The following is a 22,048-nucleotide window of genomic DNA, read 5'->3' on the forward strand; positions in this document are numbered from 1 at the left end:
ATTCCTGGCATATCGATATACGACCAAGTAAAAACATCTTTATTGAGAGATAGAAATTTGACAAGTTGCTCCTTGAGCTTGGGGTCTAAATCAGCCCCTACATAAACAAACTTTGGGTCATCATCTGTGCCCAGATTGACTTTTTCTCCTGGTTCTATTTGAGCTTATTTCCCTTTGAGTTTGTTTGTTGCAATTGCTGGAGGGCTTGATGCTTAGGGTTCTTGCTTCTTTGAGACGTCTTTGTGTTCGACGACCTGAGGCTTGGGTAGGTCGTTGTGCTAACGTGGTTGGATCGGTGAGCTTCTAGTTGGTTACTTTTGAGCTCCATGATGCCTTAGGGTCCGGAGAACCGTAGGACTTAGTGCAATGTTGATGGAATTGCTTGGATCTTGTGAATCCATCTGCGTCCTAGGATGGCAGTGTAGGATGACTTGACATCTATCACACTAAAGCGTGTTGAAGTTTTGACCATGTCTTCCTTTTCGCCAATGAAGACTGGTAGGATAACGTCTCTGATGGCATCTGTGCGATCTCCGTTGAACCCATAGAGTGGTGCATTTGATTCTATCATCACCGAGTCTGGCAGGTGCATGTCTTTATAAGTTTGATAGAAAAGTATGTCACACGAGCTGCCCGGATCGATGAGGACTCTTTTGACTGTCCACCCGTTGATTTTGACGTGCATTACCAGGGCATCATTGTGGGGTAGGCACACCTTGTCTAGATCCTCTTCAGTGAATGAAATTGTTGTTGTTGTTTGAGGGTTGATGGGATTTATCATCTTAGCTTTGTGGGAGAGGTGATTAATTTCTTGAAGCGCTCCAACTCGTCGGCACTTTTCATGACCTGAGGTTTCGTCATTGGAGGTGTCTGTAATCATGTTGATTACCTTTTCCTCATCATGGTCGGAGGAGTGTTGTCTCCTGTTCATGGCTGCGACTCCTACTTCTGTGTCGCTTGGCGTCTAACTTATGCTTGAGGTCGCTGTCTGGCAGGAACTCTTTCAATTTGCCCTCTTCGACCAAGTCTTGGAGGTAGTGCTTCAGGCTCCAACAATCATTGGTGTCATGGTGGTGGAGTTTGTGGAAATGGCAGTATGGACATTCTGGAATGGCGATCACCTTGTTGATGTTGGGCTTGAAGTATGGTGCTGCATATATCTTCTTCAGGATCTGGCTTGGCGTCCTGGAAAAGTTGGAGAATTCCTTCTTTGTGTAAGAGGGTTTGTGGGAGCTGGAGCTCTTGTTGTTGTTGTTGTTCCTAGAATAGTGGATGCTTTGCTTGGGCTCTTGTTTGTCGCTCACCGCGAGGACTTTTTTGCCCTTGCGCTGGGCCAACCATTCCTCAGACTTGATGTACTTGTCTATTCTATGGTATAGGTCGTCTAAGCGTTCCGGTTTGTTTCGCATTTGCTAGGTCGGAGTCATCCAGGAGAGCGTTGGTGAATGCAGAAGTTGCAAAGCTGTCCTTTAGGCCTGGCTCCATTGAGAGGAGCTCCTTTTTGAAACGCCCTAGGAAGACGCGGATCATCTCGCCATGTGTTTGCTTGAGCTGAAACAGGGAGTCCAGGTCAGCTTGTTTCTTCCTGTTGTGGATGAACTCTGATGCGAACGACTCAGCTAGTTTGTCAAAGTTGCTAATTGAATCAGGAGTGAGCGTGTAAAACCATTCCAAAGCTCCGTCTTTCAGGCTGGTTGGAAAGAGTTTGCACTTCAAGTAGTCGTACTCTGTATTGCTGTATAGGGTGAGGATCTGGGTGAAACGAGCTACGTGCTGGTCTGGACACGAGCTGTCATCGTACAGCGGGAACTTTGGCTGGATAAACTCTGAGGGAGGCTATTTGTCTCTGATTTCAGTTGTGAATGGTGGCGCCTTGTACGTTTGGAGGATCTTCTGAGCGATCTGGAGTGCGCTGGCTTTGTCATTCGACTTCTCCAATCTTTGTTCGAAGTCTTCTAACCTTTTGTTGGTGGTGGTGGTAAGGGTTGTGACGACGTTGTTCTCCACTGCGTCTGGAGTGCCATTGTTGTTGTTAGAGGTGGCTTGTTCTCGCATCGTCTGGTTCTCTTGTTGCAATGTGAGGAAGGCTTCTTGGAGCGTCTTCATCTGTTCTGCCAACATTTGAAGTGAGGGGTCCATGGCGGTCTTTCTGACCAGCTTCGTGGGCTTGAGAAAAGAATGGTTGTTCTTTTCTTAAGGAAATGAACCGGCAGACGGCGCCAATGTAGATGTTTGCTATTCACTTGAAAATGACCTGATGATTTGTGTGGTAGGGAATGGCTGCACTCTTCTTGGGATAAGAGTTGCCTACGTATCAAGTTTCTAGGGGTCAACTTGAATCAAGCCTTACGTAGTTCATCTCTCTCTATTTATAGATGTTTGAGCTGACCTTCCATATTTGCTCTGGACCGTAATGAAGTGTAGATCCACCTTGTGTGCTATCTTGATGGTTCGTCATTACTCTGCTGTTACAAAGTTAATGTCTCCTTGATTGTGGTGTTGATTGAGCTCCAAGATTGCGCTAGTTGATTTTCTTCCATAAATGGTTGTAATTGATGTTGTGGACGACCTGGGTGTTGGGTCGTGGGTACGATCTGATGGCGTGGGATGAGCTAAAGGGGATAACCTGGTATGTAGACACGTGTACTGTAGTGTGGAGCGGATGATACTTACAATGCACTAACCTCAACTTAAGCTGTTATGGCTTTGATACCAAAGAAAAAGAGAGATCAAGTAAAACACCTGATTAATGCGGAAGTGATATTTAAAATACCATTAAAACAAAGGGTATTAGGAAGTCTCATATTATTATAAGAACAAAGATTCTAGTAAAGTCATAAAGTTCTGAAGAAAATTAAGATTATAAATCTTATCCTGTGGATTAATCTTGAATTTTCTTATCTTCAAGAGATTTTTATAATCTTGTGGTAGTGTAGAACACTGACCATTATTCATAACTTTATGTAGAAGCAAACCAGGAAGTATCTACATCAGATGTTGTTTATACTTTATGTTTGTCTACTTTCCATCATTTTATGGGACCTGACGGTATGATTGCTGAGAAGAACAGAGAACTTCTCCAAAATCTTAGATGTTCATCCCTATCTTATTTTAGATGGTATAAGGATGTGTTTTTAACCAAAGTACTTCAATTACATGATGCTAATAATAAGCATTGGAAATCTAAATTTATTGATGGTCTCCCTAACTTCTTTGCAGAAAAGGTTAGGAAAAAGCTTAGAGACCTAAATGGAGGATCTAATATCCCTTATGATTCTCATACATATGGGAGTCTTATTAATCATGTCATTCAGGAAGGTCTTATCCTTTGTAATGATTTAAAGCTGCAACATCAACTTAAAAAGCTGAATCTTTCTGGCAAGAAAGAGTTAGGAGAATTTTGTGAGCAATTTTCTTATGATATTCCTCCTGAGAGGAAGACGAAGATTTCTTCTCATCAAACCCAGAGACCTTACAAAAGAAAATATTCTCGTAAGAATAAAAAGACTTTCAATCAAAATTGGAAATCTAATAAGGAGTTTTACAATAATCCACATAACAACAATAATGTTACTTGTTTGAAATAATGTGGAAAGATTAGTCATTATGCCAATAGGTGCCAAACCAAACAGAAACTTAATAATTTAGAGATTGATGAAGATCTTAAATTACAATTAAGTTAATTATTACTTAGTACTAGTTCATCTTCTGAATCAGAAAATGAATATAATGATCCTTATTCTAGTTCTTTAGATAAGGAATCACCATGTCAATGTAACATGTTGCAATCAAAATGTGATAGCATGGAAGCTATCTTACAGATGAATGGTTTGACTATTAATGTTTTAGCCTCTGATCAGCAGTCTGTTTTAGATCTTATAGATACTATTACAAATCCTGAAACTAAGCTAAAGTTAATTAAAACTTGCTTTAAATCAGTAAAGGATGATATTGTTGATCCCTCTGAAGGGTACAATCTTAAAGAGGTTTTTGATTGCCTAGGAAAAAATAAACCTAGTTATTCAAAACCACTCTTTTCTCCTGACCTGAAAACTGAGGTCTAGAATCTTAACCAGGAGATAATTCAATTAAAACAAAAAGTGTTACAGATTGAGAAACACCAATTTGAGGAAGTTACAGAAGAAAAGTAAGATAAAAAGACTTTCAACACTACAATTTTATTGCCATTATATTTTCCAGAAAATGGAATTTTTTATAACTTTGATTATTAACAAAGAATATATTCTTACTGATTATATTGCTTTAGTTGATAATAGTGCAGATATGAATTGCATCCAAGAAGGATTGATTCCTCAAAAATATTTTGAAACTACTACTCAAACTATGACCAGTGCTAGTGGTAGTAAAATAGCTATTCAACATAAATTAACTAAGGTTGCTATTAGTAAAAATAAGGTTAATATGTCTCTATCCTTTTTATTAATAAAAAATCTTACCCAGCAAATTATACTGGGAACCCCTTTTCTAAATACCATTTTTTCTATTAATAAAATTAATAAATATGGTATTTACACTAATTTCGATAATCACCCTTTGGTTTTCAAATTTATTTCTACTTCTTTGCAGGACATGAAGAGCCAAGATTGTGAAAAATAATTCACAAACAGATGTTTCTATGAGTATCCAAATATTTTGGAAATGACATACTCTTCATTATTATTTAGAGAATATTTCTCTGGGATTATATCCTATGCATCTAAGACATAATTTAATGTCTTTTACAGAATCCAAAATGCTCCATTCATTGGAGAATCCATTATATGGACAGCCCTCAAAGCAACCACCAGTGGCCTTTGAATCCTTGCAAGATGCTGCTGATGTTGGAAATACCAACAACTTTGAGGACAATATAGGCCTCCCTAACTGGGATTATTCCCAGGAGCCTATTAGTCAACCTAACAGCAACAACAAGGGTAAAACCTTAAAGTCTGATTATATCAGCACCATTGCGAGTTCTTCGTATAATCTTTTTAGAAAGTCTAACAGTACTGGTAAAAGAAAAGTATGATTTGATAATCTAGAGTTACCTTATGTCTATGATAACAGACATAAGTTCTTTACACATCAGAAGTTTCACAGCTTTCAGAAGTCCATTTTGGACAATGTTATTAATTATTTTGACCAGAATGATAAAAAAGAGTCTTATCCAGACCCTCAAGATTACTGCTAAATATTTTAGCAAGACTAACCAGAATGCAATTAAAACTTGGTATGATCTCACAAGTAAGTTTAATAGATCTCGTGATTTGAAGAGATCCCTTGATTGCGTTTCTTGGAGTACTCTCTCCAGAGACTTTGTAGAATCCTTTTGGAATAAAGCCAAAATATCCCTTCCATCACCTTTACCAAGAATTATACAGAATCTCCTCCCTTCATATTATCATAAATGGATTCAAAATTGGAACTCAATTATTTTGGGGACTTGTCCGTTAATTATTAAAGGCATTGCTCATATCACAGCATGCATCCAAATTTGCATGTGTTTCTCCCTAGTTCATTTTGGTAGTATTTCAGGCGGTTAGATATGTATCTAATTGATGAACTATTAGAAATATGATTTATCAAAAATTAAACCATCACAATCAGTCCAGCGGTATCTTTGGGAGTAGAAGCTGACACCAAAACATTCTTGGCTTTTCCTCTTGTTCAAGCTATAGATAATGCTATAATGAAATGGCATTCTGATGTTTACTATGAATTTACCACAGCATGTCCAGAATATACAGAATATGAAACTTATCCTTCAGTCCATTTGGTCCAAATTTATAGACAAAGACCAGCTGATATTTCAAAGGTTTTTTCCCTTTCGGAAGCACAAGAGAAGTTTCATACTATTACGACTGAAGACAGATTCAAAGAGATGGCAAATATTTGTGCTATTGGTCTTCAACAGATTAAATGGTCTATCAGATATAGTTATGCACAAAAGAATCCAAGGTTCACACTTTTATCTGAATCTGATAGATTTCTTATCCGAACAGAATCATTAGATAATTCTAATAGAACCAGATTCTATGAAAAGTTAGGCCAAAAAAGTTCTTTGGCACTTAGCCCAGCTGCTCTAGAGACTTGGCAACTTATTAATGAATAAGGCCCTTATGAATTCATTACTCATCTAGGTGGCTTTACTTCAGACTCAGAACTTGAAGAAGGAAAATAAGATTTCAATTCCCAAATTGATGAGCTGTTAAGCAATAAACTTGGCACTCCTGATCCTATTTGATCATATTAGCAGACATCATGGCCCATGATAAGGACCAGAAATAGACTCAGCATTATTTTCCTTTGGATTCTTAACCTTACAGCTGGAATCAAAACAAGTAATGCTTTGTCTAAACAAAGGCATCCTACCTTTTGCTTTTCTCAAAAGCCAAAAGTTGAATAGGATTTTAGTATTATAAGGATTCTTATCCTTTCAAGCCAGAAGTAAAAGACAAGTATGCCTTGTCATGGTGGCCCAGTAGACTGCAACTACTTTAGCACACGTAGCCACTTCATGTGCGGACTCCAAATTATATTTTGAGATCCGACTAGTATATAAGGGATACTTTACCCTTGTTGAGGAACATCTTTCATTTTAACTTTGAATTTTCTTTTTGTTTGAGTGATAAGTGTGCTTTCTTTTCTCCCCCCTGTAATATAATTCCACAAATATAAATAAAAGTTCAGTTTATATCAAGTGTTCTTGCTGCTGACTGATCACTTCCGCATTAATCAGGTGTTTTATATGATCTCTCTTTTTCTTTGGTATCAGAGCCATGACAATTTAAATTGTGGTTAGTGCATTAACGGTGAGGAAATATTTTACAATTATATTTAATTGTTTTATTTCCTAAGAAATATGCAAGTAAGTGATAGCCCCGATATGATTAAGGAAAAAGGCATGAGGGTTACTCTTAAAGACTACTTGCTAAAGGTTCGGTTTTCCGACCACAAGATTATCCGCTTGGATCCTAAAATATTGTTGACTCTTCCTTACCAGTATTATAAATAGTATCTTGTTAAAGATGATATTATGATTACTTAATTTCATTCTCTATGATACAAGACTATTGGGTTAAGCAATAGATCATTGTTATTTCTTTCGTTTATGATGGTAACTCTGGGACATCACCCAAGTCGCGTAGGTATATGCAGTGACGTTTAGCAAGATATGCATTTTAGGCCGTTCGCTCCCCGTAAAGCGTTGACAGATGTGGTTTTACTATTATAAACACTTAAGACTTTATTTTAATTTTACTATTTATAATACTTGGTGAAGAAGACGATATATCAATGATTACATCATGAATAGTTTTAATACTGTTTGGTATGATTTTAATTCATTATACTCTACCTGTTTTTGCACTAACACCTCAACACCCATGACACAGTCATCAAATGATGATTTGAGTTCAATTTAGAACACAGAATTAATTGAGTATGATCTCGACACGCAGGATAAAATGAACAAATGGATGATTCCTAATATGGATCCCAAAACCATATATAGATATGGTAACTGGATTGAAAAATTGACCAGTAAAATTACTGTAAAAACTATGGAACAAATTATTAGTTTACATTCCATGAGTAATAATTTGTATCTTTTAAGTCCTCATGATTTATATCCTTATAAGAAAAATTATAAATTTATTCATGTAAGATTAATACAGATTTGGGTATGAATGCTTGTATTCAAGCAACCCTCAGAGATGCAAGATGTCTCAATTATTTACCATCCCTTATGGGAGCAGTAGAGACTAGTCTTTGTCATGGACCAGTCTATTTTGATGTCTATCCTCATTTAAGTTTATCTTTATCGGATAGAAATCTTTATGATTCTTTATCATTACAAATTCAGGCTAAAGGTTACAACTTTTTACCTGGATTTGAAGTGATTGGAATTACTTACAGAATTCACTATAAGGTGTTACAAACTTTAACTCCTAATGCAATGAATAAATCTACACCAGGAAAAACTGTGTTAATAGATACAAATCTTTTAACTTCTAGTGTAGCAACCCCTAGGATGATTCCTTAGAGTGAAATCCAATTTCCTGATTCATGGACTTGCAGAAACGCTGTTCAACCATAGACAATCATTAATAATGATTTAGATCAAATAATTAATCTACTGAAGGTGAAGTTATATTAAACTTTAAGAAACCTTTTGTTAGTAGAAGTTTGTCTTCGAGATCCTCTTATAAGATCTCCATACCACAATCTTCTAGGCATTCAGTTTCTGAAGCTGAATATATATCTCAATATAATCAATCTGTAGAAGAGATTTGTATCTCTAATCAACAAATACCACATGGTATCTATACACATAAAGCTAGGGAATCTCCTACAACTTCATAAATGGAATTTGTTTTATAATTGATTACACATCTACTGAAACAAATCAATTTTATAAATTAAAATATGAAGAGTTGAGTAAATATTTTTCTCCTATAGAGTTGCAACTTATGGTTCAAGCTTATAATGATTATTTTCAATGGTACTAGAAGAATCATACTACTCTTGCAAAATGGTTTTGCCTTAAGTATCAGAATAATAATATTCTTAATTCTAGAGTTAATCGTGCTACTTTACAAAAGGATATTAGTGATTATTTAAAATCAAAAGAACAGGTAAAATTTAAGTTACTTGATAAGATGATTAATTTACCTAATAAAGAGGTAAGACTTAATCAAGTACAGGAAAATATTATTTCTCAACCAGTAATTTCTGGGGTAAAAAAAAATATTACTATTAAAAAATATACTTTTACCCTGTAGACAATTAAATTGGTGTCTTAGAATTTCATCAAAAGAAGTGGACTACTTCTAATGAAAAGGAGATGACAGCTGTTCATCCTCCAACAACACCTTTAAGGCTGAAAGATAGTCTCGACACTGTGGCTTATATCAAAATACAAGATGATCTTAATAAATCTATTCGAACAGATGATGTTTATAAAATTTGTAAACAAAATAATTATACTAATTTATGTTTACAAACTATTGGATCTCAATTAATTAGAATTGAGAATAATGTCGAAAATATCCTTAAGCATATCCCAAGGATAGATCCTAATAAAATTAAGGATAAAGAACATTTAAAGAATATTTCTTTAAAACAGTATGGTCATATCAGACCATCTATTCAACCTTTGGATATTCCAAATTTTAAGTTGGATCAATCATCCTCCAAAAATGATTTCATTGAAAAATTATATGGTCAATTAAGTAAATTGAACCTTAATACACTATCTCAAGAATCTAATTCTGACGATGACATTAAGCCAAATGATATTTTTGATATTGAAGCAAATTTTGTTTCTCTTAATATTAACAAAATAACATATGATAAGAATACTCATAAGATGGGACATGCGAGTCATAGTAGGAATTATTATCCTCATCCCACTCCCCAAGATATTCTTTACGAAGAAGTTTATTTTAATGACCAAGTATCTTATCATGCTAAAACTATTTATACTTGGAATATTAATGCTAAATCAGAATATCAAATTTATCACATTTTACAGGAGATGCTCATGTATGCGAGTGTTTGCAAAGCTCATGGTAATACAGATGCTGATGTTTGTAAGTTTATATGCCATGGTTTTGTGGGAACCTTAAAAGGTTGTTAGGATAATGTTCTCACTAATGAGCAAAGATATGAGATCTTTAATAGTTTAACTTAGAAGCAAACCAGGAAATAATTCAATTAAAACAAATTATTTGTGTCATAATTAGTACATGCCACATGTTATTTAGATTTTAAGGAGTTTGAATCAAATTATAAGTGACATGTGGTATTTGAGTTCTGAAATTCCAAGTGATTTTTAGAGGAACACCAGATCTAATATTAATGTATTCAATTATATCTAGTATATATCAGGAAAAGTAGGTTAATATGAGTCGGGAACAAATATTGTTTTTCCGATTTTATCGAAAACTATTAGGCTACATCCAAACAAGAAACATTAGTTTAATCTAAATCCTTCCTTTTACTGTGATGGTTACAGTAGATATGTGAATGTAAGGACACACATTCTGATAAAGCCACAAAAGTTTGGCTTGATGTTTCCTCAAATGTTCAATCATAATACTCATCATATATTCTAGATAAAACTTTTGGTGTGGATGCTGTTTAGATTGCTGGATCCTTTTAGTGTTTTCTGGAGTCCATATTCTCTAAGATGTTAAATTGTAGTACTTCGACCTCCCATTACGTTAAATTAATTGGTTGTCTAATATTTTCTCCATGGTAGTTAGAGGGCCTTTATTAATCTTTCATTAGACATGAGTTGTATAGATTATGGTTTCAACAGCTGCTCACCTACTATTCATGTATCGGCAAACCATTGCCTGTGCTTTTTTATATATTTTATTCTTCAGGAAATATGTAATTTTGTTTTTGGCTTTTGCAACTTGGCACTGAGGAGGCTAAGAACTTCAGAGAAAGGAACATTTTCCTTGTTTTACATCCAAATAAAGCAATTCAACAAAGAATTCAAGAACAGCCAAAAAGAAAGGAAAAATCAATAACAGATGAAGTCTCAAAAAAAAAAGAGTAGAAGATGAAGTCTCAACTAATGTCTGACCTCTCAGCCTTTATTTGTTGTATGATGTTTTTTATTCTTATTTTAAAAATACCTGATAGGGTAAAGATTAAGCAATCTGTGTATATAATTATTGTGATGCAATGTAATATCGGGATAATTGTAACAGAAGCAGTGCTTTCAAAATCAATAGTCGAGACTCAAGAGTGCCCACTTATTGTTCCTCTAATTACTCATTCATCTATGTTGAGAGAACTATCTATGTTGGATTGCTACACTGGAAGTCTGGAACATACCCAAGCATGGAAATGATTTTCGTTATTGAATATTTATCAAACCTTCAACACATGCTGGGGACAAAAACTGATTCTTGTCTAACATATGAGGTCTCCGATTATTTAAACTATTGTCTTTTTTATATAAACATAAGGGAGGGGTTCTAGGGACATATTTTATCTGACATGTAAACAAACTCAAAATTGTTAGGATATACTATCAAAAAAAAAAAAAATCGTTAGGATATTTATAAGTTTTGGATTAGGCTAATTTTTTGTAGATATGATCTCCTAACTATTCTAAACATTGTAACAAATAATCAAAAAAATAAAAATAAAAAAATCCAAACTTGCCAAATGTAGTTAACAATTTGCAAAATTTGGCTAATTGTAGACCGTTCATTTTCACCATTTTTTATACTATATTTGGCAAGTTTTGAAATTTTTATTTTTTTGATTATTTGTGACAATGTTGAGAATAGTTATGAGATTATATCTACAAAAAATTAGCCTAATCCAAAATTTATAAATGTCCTAACGATTTTTGTTTGCTTACATGTCAAGCTAAAATATGTCCCTAGAACCCCTCCCTAAACATAAATGGTTGCTTGGGGTGGGATGTGAGGATAGTTTAGGCAGAGTTTGCTATGTTTTTCACTTTTTCATTTGAACGAGAAGCCCAATCAACAAAGGTGCAGTTGATTTGATTGAAAACCATTGGGTTTGACTTTTCTTTCTGAAAGGTGGTGGTGTCTTTACATCGGGTGGTGGTTGACTTCAAGCTCTAAAGTTCTATTGATGCTACATGAAGCCATGTAATACGTGTCCTTTTTTGGTTGGTCTAACACTAAGCGTATGTTTAAATTAAATTAATCCTTAATAGCTGTAGAAGTCGAACACCAGAAAGAACAAACAGCAGCAACCTTTTCAGTATAACAGAAAATTTATGAAGGACAAAGAACTAAAGCTTTCCCCAACCCCAATTATTTTAGCAAACATCCAATACCGCACCCCCAAAAATTTTACAACTACAGTGAGAATATAATTAACAAAAAAAAATAGTATGAAAAAAAAAACTAATAAAAAACATTCCAATAAACCAATATTTTTTTTTACTCTCTTTTTGCCTTTACAAAATTATCATTTATCATTTATTTTGAGTCCAAAACCATTAAAGAGAGACAAATGTGTCTTGAATGTTTAATGAGTTAATGAGACTAAAACAAATAGTCAAAGGCCCAAAACCTAACCAGTTAGTTCCTATAATTTTAATCACATATAACAAACCCGTAAGCTCTCCCTCTCAATCTCTCCCTGCGTTCTTTCACTCTCAATTCTTAAACAAGCGTCAGACCTCAACCCAAAAAAAACAAAACAAAAAACAAATTCAGAAAGGACTTGCGGCACAGCTTGTTACACGTTTGTTCCTAATTATTTGTAAAACTCGTTATCATTATCAATCAAATTTCCACTTAAAAAAAAAAAAAAAAAAAAAAACAAGATAATTTTTACTTTAAATATTAATCTTTTATAGTTTTCTCTACATGATAGTAAGGTTATATAGACTTATAGCATTATAGAAAGTTAACAATTTGTTAAATTATTGTAGACTTGTGGACTAGATTGTGTAGATATATATAGACATTTTTTTTTTAATATGATACGATTATTTCATTTTCTTGTTTTGTCACTCTTGCTCTCCATTTCTTCTGCAACTTCACCATATATAGAAACTCCTTTCTCTACATGCTTTTATTTCTCTCTTTTTACCCACTCATTTATTTACTCCTCCGATCCCTTTACTCAACCACCACCCTTCCATCCCATTTACTTTTCACCCTCCTCCAACACAACACAAAAACTCGGTTTCACTTCATTTTCTCTTATTCTTTCAATTTTTCATTTTCAAGACAAAAAAAGGAGAGAGCAAACAATGGTCGAGCTTCTAAAGTATGTAGCAAAGAGAACAAGACGTGGGTTGGATCATTATTATAGTGAGTTGTCAAAAGCAAATAAGAAGAAACAAGGTGGTACTCCTGCTGGATCATCACATGGTGATACTATTGAGTTGTCGGATGATGATGAAGAAGTTTGGAAGAAGAAAAAGAAAGGTGGTGGGTGTAACACCTCTATTTTTATTAATGTTCAAAATTAATTATTTCACAAAATTTAATATATTATCGACTATGTCTTAAGTTGACTATTAAATTGAAGTGAATATGTATGTTTGACTTTTTGAAAAAAAAAAGAGAAAAAATAGTTTGTTTATTTTGAAAATGGTTTAATAGGAAAGTTTTTAAGTTTTAAAATAATGTGTGTATATATATAGGGTCAGGCTACCTTAACATCTTATTTTGACACATTATCTTGACATCCAGTGGCGGAGTCAAGGGTGGGCAAATGCACACCCTTAACTTTCCCAAAAAAAAAAAAATACAAATTATATACTTAATTACTTATGTGCATTGGTTTGTTTTTTTCAAAGGTGTTCGTAAAACTTTGTTATGGTGCTACCCAAATGTGATGTTTGGATGTCACTTGATTTAATTAAGATTTACTAATTGGGTTGGACTCTTACTAACTTTAAAGCACCTTAGCAAAACTTCTAATTAATTAGAAATAAAATAAAATTTTCATTTTTCCTACTCAAAAATTTGTCAAGTGTGGCTTGTGTGTCATTGATTTATTGAAAAACTATAATCTTTCGTAAGTTCTTTCGTAATCTCTAAACAACTGTTGAAAAAGTATTTTAAGTTTTGCATATTGTAAAGAATCGACTTCGGAATCGTATATGAGATTAGTAGTTGAATTAATTCCTAGTAACATATATTGAGAATGAGATATTTAAAAGTATTGATGATGAGGCGATTATGCATCGCTTTCAGAAAATGGGTACTCTTCATAGAAACTAGTAATTTTTTTGTTTGATTTCGAGCTTTTAAAAAACTTCATTTTTTTGGATAATTAATATACACGTGTTTGGATTTTTCAATTTTTGGTGTTAAGAATTTTGAGTTGCTTTTCTATGTTAATTTGCCCACCCTGAACTAAAATTTTGGCTCTGCCACTGTTGACATCCACAACTTACACAATGAACTAAGGGCTGATTTTCTGGGAATATGTTCTCCATACAATATAATAGATATCATCTCCAAAAAATCTTCATTTTTCCTACTCAAAAATTTGTCAAGTGTGGCTTGTGTGTCATTGATTTATTGAAAAAATCTAATATTTCGTAAGTTCTCTCGTAATCTCTAAACATTAACTATTGAAAAAGTATTTTAAGTTTTGCATATTGTAAAGAATTGACTTTGGAATCGTATATGAGATTAGTAGTTAAATTAATGCCTAGAAACATATATTGAGAATGAGATATTTAAAAGTGTTGATGATGAGGCGATTATGCATCGCTTTCAGAAAATGGGTACTCATCGTGGACACTTGTAATTTTTTTGTTTGATTTCGAGCTTTTGAAAAACTTCACTTTTTGGATAATTAATATGCACATGTTTGGAATTTTCAATTTTTGGTGTTAAGAATTTTGAGTTGCTTTTTTATGTTAATTTGCCCACCCTGAACTAAAATTTTGGCTCTGTCACTGTTGACATCCACAACTTACACAATGAACTAAGGGCTGATTTTCTGGGAATATGTTCTCCATACAATATAATAGAGATCATCTCCACAAAATCTTCATTTTTCATACTCAAAAATTTGTCAAGTGTGGCTTATGTGTCATTGATTTATTGAAAAACTCTAATCTTTCGTAAGTTCTCTCATAATCTCTAAACATTAACTGTTGAAAAAGTATTTTAAGTTTTGCATATTGTAAAGAATTGACTTCGGAATCGTATATGAGATTAGTAGTTGAATTAATGCCTAGTAACATATATTGAGAATGAGATATTTAAAAGTGTTGATGATGAGGCAATTATGCATCGCTTTTAGAAAATGGGTACTCATCGTGAAAACTTGTAATTTTTTTTGTTTGATTTCGAGCTTTTGGAAAACTTTATTTTTTGGATAAATAATATACACGTGTTTGTAATTTTTAATTTTTGGTGTTAAGAATGTTGAGTTGCTTTTCTATGCTAATTTGTCCACCCTGAACTAAAATCTTGGCTTTGCCACTGTTGACATCCACAACTTACACAATGAACTAAGGGCTGATTTTCTAGGAATATATTCTCCATACAATATGATAGAGATCATCTCCACAAAATCTTCATTTTTCCTACTCAAAAATTTGTCAAGTGTGGCTTGTGTGTCATTGATTTATTGAAAAACTCTAATCTTTCGTAAGTTCTCTCGTAATCTCTAAACATTAATTGTTGAAAAAGTATTTTAAGTTTTGCATATTGTAAATAATCGACTTCGGAATCGTATGTGAGATTTGTAGTTGAATTAATGCCTAGTAACATATATTGAGAATGAGATATTTAAAAGTGTTGATGATGAGGCGTATACATCGCTTTCAGAAAATGGGTACTCGTCGTGGAAACTTGTAATTTTTTTGTTTGATTTTGAGCTTTTGGAAAACTTCATTTTTTGGATAATTAATATACACGTGTTTGTAATTTTCAATTTTTAGTGTTGAGAATTTTGAGTTGCTTTTCTATGTTAATTTGCCCACCCTAAACTAAAATCTTAGCTTTGCCACTGTTGACATCCACAACTTACACAATGAACTAAGGGCTGATTTTCTAGGAATATGTTCTCCATACACTATAATAGAGATCATCTCCACAAAATATCAAAACATTTGAACATGTCTAATCTTGTCAAAAGTTGTGTTTAAGTTCGATATTTATCTAACAGTCTACAATTTTATAACTATTTTTAATAAAACTAAACATATCCAATTAATTAAGACGAGTTTTGGTGGAGATTCTATCAATGGTAGGAAGATCTTTTCTATAAAAAAAATCAACCCTTAGTTTAATATGCAAGTTCATTTATAGGTTTTGGATGTCAAAATAATGTGTCTAAATAAGATGTCAAATTAAAGTAGCCTTCCCACATATATGGGGTAGGTTCCGTTTACAACACTTCTTATACAACGTTTTATACAATACCCCCACCGAACCCTTCAAGATATTTTAAGGGCTAATTTTTTGTAGATAAGATGTTCTCACCATGGATATAATCTCCACAAAAAATTGGGTCCTTTGAACATTTCTAAGTTTGCCAAAAAAAAGTTACAAAATCGATATTTCTAGACCGTTGATAAAAATTCATAGGTTGAGAGCAATTTTTCTCATGGTTAGGAGTTTCCAAATGAGCTGAATTTTTGTGGAGATGATCTTCATGGTGTGGAGATCATATCTACAAGGAATCCAGGCTTAATTCATATTTTCAAAGGGTATTGTATAAAACGTTGTATAAAAAGTGTTGTAAACGGAACCTACCCCTATATATATATATATATATAGAAAATTGAACTACGGAAATGACATACGCATTCCAAAAGCGAACTTGCACATTGAACTAAGGGCTGATTTTTTATAGAGATGACTTACCTAGCTACCATGGATAGTATCTCCACAAAAAATAAGCTCAATTGGATGTCTCTAGTGGTGTCAAAATATATATATAACAATGAAGCCCTCATGCTTTGATGGGGCCGGTCGGTCGGGCCAATACTTAAATCTCGAAGCCTTTACCCGCCCTCAAGATCGAGAGAGCTTGAAGGGATATTTTGAGGGCCAATTTTTGAGGGGCGAATACTATGCTATACATTTGATTTACAAAATAAATTTAGAAACATTAGTTAAAAAATGATAAAATCGAATGCACTTCACAATTAAACCTTCAAACTACTAAAAACTTGTTAAAGTTGTATTAGTCAATTAAGATCAATTAAATTCATTTCATAAAATATTATAATGAAATTATAAGGTTGGCAAACTTAATAGATAAACGCGTTTTTTTAAGTGATTTTTAGCATATTAATGTTAAAATGATATATATTGTAAATCTTTTTATTAAAATATATGTAATAAATGTTGAGGGCCTAATGAACTTAAGGGAGGGCTTAAGTTTGAAGTCTAGGAGATTACCCTCCCCTCAAAGGCTTGATTTTTATAGAGACCATGTGAGGGCCTCATTTTGAGGGCTTTTATCTCCTATGGGCCGATTCGGGCGGAGGCGGGCTAAGGGTTTGAGGGCCATTTTGACACCCCTAGATGTCTCTAGTCTTGGCAAAAAGGTGTTTCAATTATGGACCAACAAATAAATTTCTAACTTGGATTCAATTTTTGGTTGGGTTAGACGTGTTCAAAGGAGCCAATTTTTTGTGGAGATGGTCTCCATGTTGTGGAGATCACATCCCCAGAAAATCAGCTTTTAGTTCATTGTGTAAGTAGGTAGGATTGCATATGTCATTTTCATATGTCAATTCTGTATGTCGACGTAGCTAGCCCGAAATATATATTGTGTTTTTTGGGCGCGACTACCACACGTGGCCCATGCCAGAAAATTTTTACAAAGTCGTACCTAATTGGCTGGAAATGATTATGTGGCGAGAAAATGCAAAGCCTAGGATTGGGATGAAAAAGTGAAAAACCACCTCCCTTTTTTCTCTCTCTTCCATCACTTCTTTTTCTTTTCCCTTCGGTCTTTTCATATTTTCTCTTCGGCTGAAAACCACCATTGTCATTTACATGTATTTGGAATGAACTATCATCCATCAAGGAGAAACAAAAGTTTCATTGTCTTCTTCACAAAAAATTGGCTCTATTACTCATAGTTCGTGATTCCGAACGAAACTCCGGAATTCCGCCAGGAATTTCAGTTTTTCAAAAAAACGGAATTCCAAATATAGAGTCGAAATATCCGAAATTCCGAATGTAACAAGGGTCGAAATTTAATGAATTTCGGTTTTTGAATTTGTCGGAATTCCAAAAATTCCGAAATTCTGAACTATGCTATTACTTGAGCTCTTTATCACCATATTCACTGTCAAAATTTTATTTTTCTTCATTTTCTTAACTAATTTACAAAAAACAATAAGTCTTCTCAAGCTAATTTGTATGATTGATATCGAATTATTAAACCCAAATTTGACAAGTTGCAGTATAGATGTGGATTGAACAAACCAAATCAATTTTAAGTCCAAACCCAATTCAATTGCAACAAATCGAGTTTATTTTTTATACAAAAAACCAATCTGAAAAAAATATATATAAACTTGAACCCTGACACCAAATCCTAATCAACGAATCAAAATTTATTTGAATTTTAAATGGTTTAGTTCTTTGACTTTAAAAATTCCATTACCAATGATATTTACACTCTTCATGTGATATCAAATTCTGGTTAATTTCAATTCTTAACTTGGCATAAGTGCTTAATCATTGAACGAGTGATCGGTAATGACTACAATCATTTTAATCCATGGAATAAGTTATTTGGGTTGATTAATTTGAGGGAACAAATCCTAACTTGTTGGCATAGCGAACTCTTCGGTCGGGTTCAAAAGTCACATTAAATTCCACTTTGTTAGTGACCATTTGTTTAGCTCTCCCCTTAACCTCTCTCTACTTCGATCCTCTCTCTCTCAATTCTCTATCTTCTCCACTTCCGCTACATTCACACCCACTGCATAGCAGTAAATCTAATAAATATATATTATAGAAAAATACAACACCAATTTATCTAGATGGAACCCATTGCATAACAGTAAATCTAGTAAATATATATTATAGAAATACAACACCAATTTACCTAGATGACTAGATTAATACATACATTCACATTTACATAAGAAAAAAAAAAAAACTCCTATAACTTATAACTTGGAGTCTCTAAAAAAAATCTAAATATTCATATGCAATTCTCACTTCACCATATATTGTTTATTTTTATTAAATTAATAAAAATGGAAATGAAAGTGACAGCTGTGGGATTTGAACCCACGCCCTTTCGGACCAGAGCCTAAATCTGGCGCCTTAGACCACTCGGCCAAACTGTCTACTTATTATTAAATTGTCGCATGTATATTATATTTTCTACTCCTTTTAATCGGATGACTAAATTCGTGGACTTAATGCCTAACTGCCCGTATGGCCGTATGTGCCTATGTGGTATCGCTGGCTAGTGTATTTTGGGCAATTACATAAACAACGAGTCCAGTCCATGCAACATAGGTGTTGTTTTAGCTAAAAGAAAACATAGGTGTTGTATTCAAGTACACTTAAAATCCAAATACGGTAGTGTAAAACCGGAAAATCCAAACTCAAAATCAAAGTCAAAGACACTGAACTGAACTTAGGTGTTTGGGATAAAAAAAAGTCAAAGTTGAACATAAAACCCTAACAAAATGTGTCAATACAGCATTGGTGTGGTATTCAAGTCTAGTTATCGAAAAAACGAAGTGCAGGCATTCAAGTACACTTAAAGTCCAAAGTGAAAACTGTAAACTGAAACTCAAAAACTCGAATTGAAAGACACTGAACTGAACTAATAATCCCAAACATAAAATAATAATAAGAAACAAGAAGAAGAAGGAAAGAGAGGGGATGGCAAATGTGAGGGCAGAAGAGGAGGGTATTTCAGTACATTCACCTTGTCAAGCTCCACCTTCTTCAGCTTCCTCTCTTCCCAAGGTTTCACTCTTTGACTTAGTTTTTCATTTTGTTTGACTTGACCTTTTAATTGTTTGTTTGGTTTTTGTGTTTGTAGGAACAGTCAGAGGTTGATTTAGAACTGAAATTGTTAGAAGCTCTTGAAATTTATCCTCCCAACAAATTACAAGGTAATTTACATTATACAATTCTTAAATAACTTTACTTTTACTAACTTTATAGAAAGAGGGTGTGTTTGTTTACTTTTTTTCGGGAAATATCGAGGGGTAAAACATTCCTTGGAAAGCTGGATTTGGATAGATAACCACTGTTATAGAATTCTGAAATATAGCTCAAGTTTTAAATTGTATAGCAAGGAACACAATTGAACAAGTTAAAAAACCGCAATTAATTGTAAGTTTCCCAAGACAAAGAAAAGATTTGTTGTCATATTTTTTTTTTGGACACTCTTTGGGACCCTAAAGCCATTTGAAAGACAATGCATAGATATTTTACTTCACCTTTTTGTTTTCTGATATAGAAGCAAATGGAAGGAATTTTACTTCTTCTGCAGTGTGGGTTATTTACTTCGTCTTTTGGCTTCCTTTGATTTTTCGACATTTTTTTTCTTGCTGTGTAAAACTTGTGCATGGAATTATAGTGACAAAATGAAATATTGAAGTTTAAGATTTAGCTGAAGTCTGTGATTTTTGTACTGAGGAACTTCACTATCTTCTAGACCGCCTTTTTTCTTATTTGAATTTTGTTCAAAAAATTTCGTCAGAATCTAAAATAACCTGACAGCACTTTACAACTCTTACCTATCCATTATATAAAGAAAATACCCCTTCATTTTCTGCTTGATCAACTCTCCATGAAATTTGTGGGTTGAGGCAAGGGTATACTCTGTCCAAACTTTGTTTTGTTATCAGGCTGAGGTAGACTCTTGAGCTGGTTAAATAGTCGTCATTAGTTGGATAACTTCTGGGAAACTTTTGATTGGTCATTAGTTGTTTCACCGATAGTTTGATGATCACATGCTGGTGTACGTAGAAAACAAATCCCAGCTTCAATTGCTTACTGGTCTCTTGTGCTGCTAGGAGAAAATCACCAATTTTGAAATTGCCTATGCAAAAGCTAGGGGTTTGGGGTGGAGCTATAGAAAACACTTCCTGCGGCGTCCTTAATTACTAACAGTTTAGATTTTGTTGACTTGTATCAACTCCTTGATACAAAAATTAATTAAATTTATGCAAGCGTGCAAAACATTAACTGTTGAAACTTCTAACAGAAGTAGACTAGTAGGCGAAGTGGTGAAGTGGTGAAGAAGAGATAAGGGTTTAGAAGCTAATGAAAATTCCTTTCCCCTTGCCATGTGCTGTATAGGGGAGCATTTTTTTAGTTGTCAGTTTGTTAGTAGTGTTGGACTCGACTCTACAATCTTAACACCCTGAGGGCCTTCAAAACATAGCTCTCACATATTAGAGTATCCAGTTTTTCTGGTAAAGCAAGTGAAGCACTACAGTCAGTCTTTGACCGAAAAAAAGGTCTCCTCACTGGTAATATTTTGGCCAAGGGGAATTGTAATTTTCCTTGAGTTTACATCCTAGGATTTTAAGGATGAAACGTGTCTATATTGTAGCCCTAATAGGCTACAAGCTAAGTCTTAATTTGCCTTGAATTATTATTTTAAAAATTATAGTCGAATAGGTGAAAGGAAAGTTAAGTAGTATATTTGTTTGCTGTAGATTGGTGGTTGCTCTTCTGCACTTTTATTTTAAAACACGAATTATCTTTATCATCTCTTTCGTTCGGCAGGTATACATCGCCACTTTGTTCTTTATGGTTTAATGGAATACTTGAGGAGGAGGTTAGTTCACCGTACTCCATTTGATTTTTTTCAGACTTACACCAGAGGTTGTATGTTTGCTGCTTTTGCATTCCCTGATCTTCGGAGACTTATTTGGCAGCTTTGATCGGCACTTCTCTTCTGATGAGGTTTTGCAATTGCTGGATCGTTTCTACAACTTAGAGATGTTGGTATGTTTTTTCCTTGTTTTTTTTGCCTCTGACTGGCCATTCGTACTTCTGCACATAAGTTTTGTGGATTCTGAGTTTCTGACTATACGTGTATCTATTTTTTGTCAACATTCAGAAACCGGATGATGAGGAGCTGGAACTTCTAAATCAGGAGGAAGTTTTTTCGTTGCCACAAAGCTTCTTTGTCAAGGAAGAGTCTTAAACCTTAGTCCATATGTAGATGTTAACTCTCGAACCTACATATGTGTAGTCTTAAAGCCGTAAATATAGATGTGATTTCTCTATTTATGTTAAAATTATTTGTAAACAACATTTCTTTTGTTGTTAGATCAGTTTTTGATTAGTGCAGATTATGAGGGGCAATTATAGATCCTTTAATTTTTAGAAGCCAAGTTTTGGATATTAAGAACTCAATGTGGACTTTGCGTATTTCAGCAACATCTAATCTATAAATTATAAACAACTAAGTGCACTCAAAGTAGGGAGCGGAAATCCCCCCCTGCTCGGGGATGGTTTCTGTAAGCTAAGCAGGAACTATTGGTAGGGAAAGCTGAACTATCCAAACGGACTGATGACATGTTATCTTGTGCATGCGATTGCCTTCTTTGAATCAT

General features: G+C 33.9%; 1 protein-coding gene and 1 non-coding gene across 3 annotated transcripts; one reads left to right on the top strand and one right to left on the bottom strand.

Annotated features, from left to right (window-relative positions):
• Window positions 1-18,722: 18,722 nt before the first annotated feature.
• Window positions 18,723-18,802, bottom strand: TRNAL-UAG (transfer RNA leucine (anticodon UAG)). The gene has a single exon. It is a non-coding gene; the product is annotated as a tRNA-Leu (tRNA).
• Window positions 18,803-19,130: 328 nt separating this feature from the next.
• On the top strand, window positions 19,131-21,848 carry LOC147480087 (chromatin modification-like protein). 2 transcript variants are annotated; one of them, XM_086575600.1, is made up of 5 exons: window positions 19,131-19,436; window positions 19,513-19,585; window positions 21,213-21,264; window positions 21,365-21,434; window positions 21,550-21,848. In XM_086575600.1, the coding sequence occupies exons 1-5, from the start codon at window positions 19,350-19,352 to the stop codon at window positions 21,634-21,636; spliced, it is 369 nt and encodes a 122-aa protein (XP_086431726.1). In that variant the 5' UTR covers window positions 19,131-19,349; the 3' UTR covers window positions 21,637-21,848. The 2 variants fall into 2 exon arrangements, with proteins under 2 accessions (XP_086431726.1, XP_086431725.1); XM_086575599.1 differs by lacking the exon at window positions 21,213-21,264 and adding an exon at window positions 21,143-21,212 and having other exon boundaries at window positions 19,206-19,436; window positions 21,299-21,434.
• The last annotated feature ends 200 nt before the right edge of the window (window positions 21,849-22,048 follow it).

The sequence above is a fragment of the Coptis chinensis genome, chromosome 8, assembly GCF_015680905.1.
Source record: "Coptis chinensis isolate HL-2020 chromosome 8, ASM1568090v1, whole genome shotgun sequence".
Lineage (NCBI taxonomy): Eukaryota > Viridiplantae > Streptophyta > Magnoliopsida > Ranunculales > Ranunculaceae > Coptis > Coptis chinensis.

Bases quoted from the DNA above. Each gene is read 5' to 3' on its own strand.
- LOC147480087 (XM_086575599.1), top strand. From the start codon at position 19,350: ATGGCAAATGTGAGGGCAGAAGAGGAGGGTATTTCAGTACATTCACCT. The intron at 19,437-19,512 runs GTTTCACTCTTT...TTGTGTTTGTAG, and splicing joins CAGCTTCCTCTCTTCCCAAG to GAACAGTCAGAGGTTGATTT. The intron at 21,435-21,549 runs GTATGTTTTTTC...GTCAACATTCAG, and splicing joins TCTACAACTTAGAGATGTTG to AAACCGGATGATGAGGAGCT.